Here is a 6,492-nt window from a genome sequence, read left to right as displayed (position 1 = left end):
AACTGAGTCAAAAAAGTTTTAATAGATAATGAGCTTTATGTCAATAACTTTTTTAAAAGATTCCTCTAATTCAAAAAAAAAGTTTAATGTTAATCTAAAGCTAGGAAAATTCAGTTTAATGTTACTTAGTCAAATTTATAAATTAATATTTTTCAACCAAGTTGCATTTATAATGTTTTACCAAATCTTTTATTATTTGTACTATGTGGACAGCATGCTTCTTACAGTATCAAGTAGTTATAAAATAACAGGTACAATTTACCACAAACTGAAATAGCTCAACATCCACTTAATTTTCAACTATTACTATTGGTTAAATATGAGTACAAGTGACTAAAGTGATTTTACATGGTAAAAAGTCAATTGTAAGTGTTTTGAGTATTTTGCATATAAAAGCTGATACCGGGGTTGTTAGAGTTTCGGGAATATTTTCTGAGCTATTAGATATATATTCTACATGGCTAGCTAAGTAGTTCAACAAAAATAAATGTTTTGTGGTCAAGGTCTCAGAGCCAGGTTTTCACTTCTACCGGCTCATAATTATTATGATAGTTTTTAGAGTCTTAGGATGTTTGCACTTTTAAATAATTTTTAATATTAGTATTGAAGATAAAAAGGGACTTAATAGTAAAATAAATAGAAGTATTCTAAGAATACTCAGATATGGTGTATAGATATTGAGGTACCTTTCTAGCTTTTAGATATCATTAAGCAATGAAGAATAAACCTTAACAATATAATAAATTTTTAACAAGAATCTTTTATCCTTATACTTTAACCTTTATCTTTACAAGTTTTTGAAAAATACAAAAAAAGAATCCAGCTGAACCTTCCTAGACAGTTTTTCACTTATTAAAAGATTGCAGGTACTAGTTTACCTCAACTCCTATTAGAGTTAGGTAATGCCTAGCAGCTGTATACTACTGTATCTTTTGAATCTAGAATTTAAAGTTAAACATAATATGCAGTAACTTTTTACTTCTAAGATAAAGTTTTTTGAATTTGTGATGATAACTTTTGGTAAATAGTATTTAATTAAATAATTAGCTTTCATTAATATAAATAATTTCTCATAAGCAATCATAGAGATTGTAGGCGCTATTATTTGTATTATATAAGAGGGTCAGAATAAATTACTTGTATACTTGTAATAGGCTATCTTGCCTGATTTGTAAAATCAATGTTTATATACTAATTGGTCAGATTTTTTTTTTTACTTCTAATTTCTCTCTTTAATTTTATAAAAAGATATTCATTCGGATTTACCTGTATTTTTTTTCTCTTCTCTCTTCCACGGGACGTGATAATGGTTTATCGCGAGCGGCACCACATGTGCAGCGATACCGGTATCACATATTTTGCAGCAGCCTTGGCCTTGTTTCTTTGGACAAGGGCAAAACTGAGGAAAAACAACTTGAACGGTTAGTCTATCTGCTATCCCCCGGAGGTCTCAAGAGTCCTGTGGCGTCACAAGTGTTGCCACGCTGTCTGGGTTCTACCGGTGTAGGAAGGCTGATGCTCCAAGGATCTAATTCAGATTCCTGGAGGAGCTCGTTGTTCCTTGGATTAGATCGGGGGCTTAACCGTCGGCTGTTCTCGAGTCTCCTGATTTGCCCGAGTAAGGTATTTGTACTGGGCACTATACCGTACTCTAGTGCTCGAGTACCGTATCGTAACAGTGAACATCTTAACTCACCCGCTCAATACTGTCGAGAGAGCGCGAAAAGGCACTGCAAACTGCCTCCTTTTTTCTGGCAGCAGCAATTTCTGGCTGTGGTCAGACTCTGCTTCTCCTCACTTGAAATTTCGCCTGTGTTTCCAACTCTGTGCCACCAAGAAAAAACAGGTGAAATGTCGTGATCATCTCGGCACACACAAAAAACAAATTACGGTAAATCTGGTTGTGGCCGGCGTCCTCGCCGTGGTTGACCTAGTTGTGACCAAGCTTGTGATTCAAGAGTTCATGGAGCCAATGGCAACCTCGAGAATTCCTACGCTTGGCTTATTGTCAAGCATCTTCAAAGAGGCAAAATCTGTCTGCTGACGGCCTATCATATTTCACCAGTAATATTTGTGACCCGCCCAGCCGCGTCCCAACCGCTGATTTCATGACAATAGCAGAACTTGGAAACCGCCAAAAGCACTTTCAATGCAACCTGAGGCAGGTTGGCAGGGTGGATAGATAGCGCTTGTACCAATCGGGAACTCGGTAATTCAGAACACCAAGGACAATGAAGGCGAAAAAGGTCGGAAAAAGTTCAAATCTTTTGCTTCCAAAAGGTTCAGACTTTGGAGCGCATGTTTGTAATTGAATAGGCGATATGGCGAAAGTTTCATTTATTTCATCTTCGACTCATTGATCACTTGTTGTTTGTGTATTCGATCGTTCGCTGTCACAGGTGGGTTGTAAGGGGGGCTGCGCTTTGTCGAAAATAGGAGTTGCAAGTCCCGCTGTTCAGGGGTGTCCCACACCACACCAATTCTTACGAGACTCACCCACCCACACCATTTTTTCTGATTATCACCGAAAGTGGCCAGCCCTTCACCATTCCGCCCAAAAACCCAGCTTTTTGCATCTCCTAATTTGCCTGCCGCACCATGGGCCGTATTGAACGCATACACCATTTTCCAATGAGCGCTGCGTCCTATGCTGGATGGTGTGCCCACCCTCCCCGTCTGCTTTGATGGCAATAGACCATGGTGCTCCTCTCTCCCTCTTCCCTTCTCTCCTCTCCTCTCCACTCCAGACCCGTCACGATGTATCCCAACACTGCTTGCGAATAGGCTTTATGCTTCAAAAGTCAAAAATATCATTACAACATACCCCGTCGTCAAATCTGCATTTTTCTGTAAGTTTTTTTGAAAAATTTTTCCAATTTCTACGATGCAGGCTCGTTCTTTCCTCGACCGTTTGGCCCTCGAGAGGGTTTACGATGACTTAGCCGAGCCGGTCCTCCTTCTTTGCCTCCCACCGTCTTGTTTTCGATCAAGAAAATTAACAACGCACCAGAAGATCACCCATACAGTATCTAACTCATTCCACACGTCGCCAACCACGTCGTCCCTCGCCTCCTCCACCCTGTTTTATTGCCTCCTTCGTCATTCTGTGAATCCGAAACCATAAACAGAGGCTATATACCTTAGTACCTCCCTGGATCTATATAGCAATGGACTCTCATCCGCCATCACCCCAACCGTCATCACCACGGTCAGATACAAGCTCCCATCAATATTCAGAAGTGCCTACCGAGCCTTTGCCGCCGTCTGAGTTGCGAGTGTTCAACGAGCATATGACTCGACGAAAGCATTTTTTATCCGACTTTGAGAGATACAATCCTGTTCAAAACATGCACGCACTGGCCAATCATGTATTTGATCTTTCAGAAAACGTTCATCGTGTGGGAGATGAAGTCGCTGTGTCGCGTCGCATGCTCGACATGGTTGCAAGTCACCAACGTGATGGAAATCACAACCTCCGGATTATTGGTGAGGACGTCATCGGATTGGAAAAGAGATTTGGAATTTTAGAGAAGGAGATTGGACAACTGAAGGGAAGAGTGGAGGAGACCCACCGTGAAACTCAGCAAGGGTTTGCCGAGATCAAGGGCATGTTGATGTCCCTCGTGGGAGGAGGTGGTGGGTTGCGGGTTTAGGTGTGTACCTGACATGGATGTCGTCAAAAGTAGGCAAGATGCAGTATCATATCTAACTAGGAACATAGCATTGGGACGGCGTTTTTGGCTTGGTTTTTCGGTTGCATATATACCACGGCTACTTTATTGAGTTCCCTCCTCGTCGGATATGTCTTGAGAGGATACATCAATGGTTTTGGAGAGGAATTCCTACTTTCACATAATATCACCATCGAAAGTCGTATATATGTCTATTTGCTGATATATCTTTCTCTGGCTTTTGCATGGTTACGGTGTTGTGTGCAGGGGATATCATCACCATGTACTTTTGGAGTATCTGATTTTTCTGTTGATTGCTTTTTCGCTTTTCTCTCGTTTGTTGACTTCTTTCTGTCTCGGGGAACGTGTTTTCCACGATCCCTTTACATTCATTTGCCCGTGACCCGGGATCGTTGTTGGAAGTGGTTTTGGCGAGAAAGTGGCGGTGGTTCTTGCTTTACCCATTTTTCTCCATTTTTGTTTTTGTTTTCACCGGGCTGGACTGCTGCTCCGCTAGGTTGTCTTGTATGAGTATTAGGCAGGTGTCAGGTATTACTTACCGCGTTTAGTTTACTTAAAGTTGTGATTTGACTTTTGTGTTTGTCTGGGGGCGTGACACAGCAGCATAGCGAACGAAGTTGTGGTATGAGGAGATGAGTATGGTTTGATATAAGTGAACCCGATCCTAGCGTTTGTTTTTTGTTTTAAGGATTCAGGAGATGTCGAGTAGCCCGCAACATATGCTAACCCATTGACAAACTTTGCTTTAAACCCTTGAGTTGCGAAGCACCTTGAGGAGTAGCCGTGATTGTAGAATTATTTGCTGTGAAGTGGAGTGGCGGGGTGGTTGGTGGTATGGTTGTGAAACGAGTGATGTGATAAGTGCGCAAGTCTTCCCCACTCCTCCCTTCCCCTCCCTATTCGGCGCCCTAAGGAGGAACTGGAAGAATCATCTGCTAAATAGTCTATCTCTGCCCCTCGCGGGGGCTCCATTTACTACTGTACGAGGGGAGAGCTGGTGAGCCCAATATCAAAAACTTAGCTCTAGTTGAACAATTTCCTGGACCTGTGGGGAAATTCAGGAGTGTTGATAGGGGACCTGGGGTCGGCTAGCAACCGCAGACCCAGGGTCTGGTCGGGGGCGCAGGGTACGGTTAGGGGGAGGGGTTAAGTTCGCCCTGCATGGTCGATCTCCCGCGTTATGATACCCCCAGATTTATGGTGTGGTAGTCCAGCTGAGGCAACATAGATCTTGGTAACGCCCCCCCCCATCCACCCTCTACCCCCAAACTCCATTGGTTAAACCCAGGTCACCATCAACTCACCCTTCTCCCTTTCCACACCCTGACCGTTCCTCGTCTTACAACAACACCCCGAGTCCCAGATTAGACATTTATATCCTTGAGGATACTGTTTTCCCCCACACGTTGGAAGGGATTTATTTCACTTCCTACGAATGGATTTCTCCCGAAATAGGCTTGCCGAATGCGGGGCCTTCTGTTCTCTATGGGTTCTGGTTTTTTTTTTGTTGTGAAATTGTGGGGTTGTGGAGATTTGGGGCGAAGATGTTTGGGGTTGTGCTCTGTTGGGGGGAGGAAAGAGTGAGTGCCAAGAGTATGACTAAGCACCCACCGCCCCACCTCCTGAACGATCGGCTCCCTACCGGTATCGAGGACTGGCTTCGTAGTTTTGGTTTCCGCTGTATTGTTCTTCCCCGGTCGTCTTTGTATGTTAATAAATAGATATCTGGAATTTAGTGACTTAGATGGTTATGGGGGTCATTTCAGTTTTATAGGAATCTGGTGGCAATCATACGGTTTTCGTGAAAGCGGTGAGATCTGAGTTTTTCTCCTATTCGCTATGAATTTGGAGCAGACTGCTGTGTGATGGGTAATTCATTCTAGATATTAACACGGCAGCGTGGTCATCTACATGGGAGGGGCGTTTTAAAGTTTGGTGGGGTGGGTGTGGGGGGTGGATGGGTAGTTCCCCTGCACGGTCGATCTCCCGCGCATCTGTGGCCCCGATCTATGGTACGGTAGCTGAGTCAACAAGATCTTGGTAACGTCCCCCCCTTCTACCCCCAGCTCCCATGCATGGACTTAGGTCACCTCCTACTCATGCCCTTCCTCCCTCCCTACATCCTGGGCATTTCCCGACTTCTAGCATTCTCATTCGAATCCCTGATTCGACGTTCATACCTCTATGGGTACTATTTTCTCCCAGACGTTGGAGAGATTTTATTTCGCTTCCCGTGAACGGATTTCTTTGGAAATGTGTTTACTGGATGCGGGATCTCTTGCTGCGTATGGACCATCTTTTCTTTTGCTGTGGGATTGTGTTGTTGTGAAGTTGTGAGGTGGTGAAGTTGGGTGTTTCGCTAGGCTGGGGCGGGGGAATGGTGGGTGCCAAGATAGATGACTAAGCGGTCGCCGCGCTGGGGCACCTGAGGATTGGGGTGGATGCTAAAGGTCGAACTCATGCTTTTTTGGGTACCTGGGGTATTGTCTTACTATATTACCTTCTGTAGATACATAGGCGGAACTGGGGATTGCTGGAATTTATAGATTCGGAGTGTGAGGCTCATTCCACGGTTTTCTGGGAACGCGGGTGTCAATCATCGGGTTTTCGTGAAAACCGCAGGGTCTTTGGCACCCCCAATTCCACCGTGTGAAAAGGAATGCCCTATTATAATCAGTTACGATCACTAGCCTGGGGAGTGTGTGCCCCCCAGGGGAAGGAGGGTTAAGATTTGGTAGTGTGGGTGTGGGTGTGTGGGTAGATGGTTGGTTGCCCTGCACGGTTGATCTCCCGCGGGTGG

At 44.2% G+C, this 6,492-nt stretch overlaps 2 protein-coding genes; both read left to right on the top strand.

Annotated features, from left to right (window-relative positions):
• Positions 1 to 2,597: 2,597 nt before the first annotated feature.
• Positions 2,598 to 3,124, top strand: GSTUM_00003121001 (uncharacterized protein; the record flags this gene model as incomplete). XM_002836801.2 has 2 exons in its annotated part: positions 2,598 to 2,849; positions 3,011 to 3,124. Exons 1-2 carry the CDS (start codon positions 2,655 to 2,657, stop codon positions 3,122 to 3,124), a joined length of 309 nt encoding a protein of 102 aa, XP_002836847.1. The 5' UTR covers positions 2,598 to 2,654.
• A 43-nt stretch (positions 3,125 to 3,167) lies between these two features.
• GSTUM_00003120001 (uncharacterized protein) lies at positions 3,168 to 5,016 on the top strand (the record flags this gene model as incomplete). XM_002836800.2 has 3 exons in its annotated part: positions 3,168 to 3,557; positions 3,631 to 3,653; positions 3,722 to 5,016. 3 exons carry the CDS (start codon positions 3,168 to 3,170, stop codon positions 4,200 to 4,202), a joined length of 894 nt encoding a protein of 297 aa, XP_002836846.1. The 3' UTR covers positions 4,203 to 5,016.
• Between the last annotated feature and the right edge of the window lie 1,476 nt (positions 5,017 to 6,492).

Source organism: Tuber melanosporum (assembly GCF_000151645.1).
Source record: "Tuber melanosporum whole genome shotgun sequence assembly, scaffold_160, strain Mel28".
NCBI lineage: Eukaryota > Fungi > Ascomycota > Pezizomycetes > Pezizales > Tuberaceae > Tuber > Tuber melanosporum.
The sequence above is the reverse complement of the archived record's forward strand: the minus strand, read 5'-3'. Positions and strand labels throughout refer to the sequence as shown.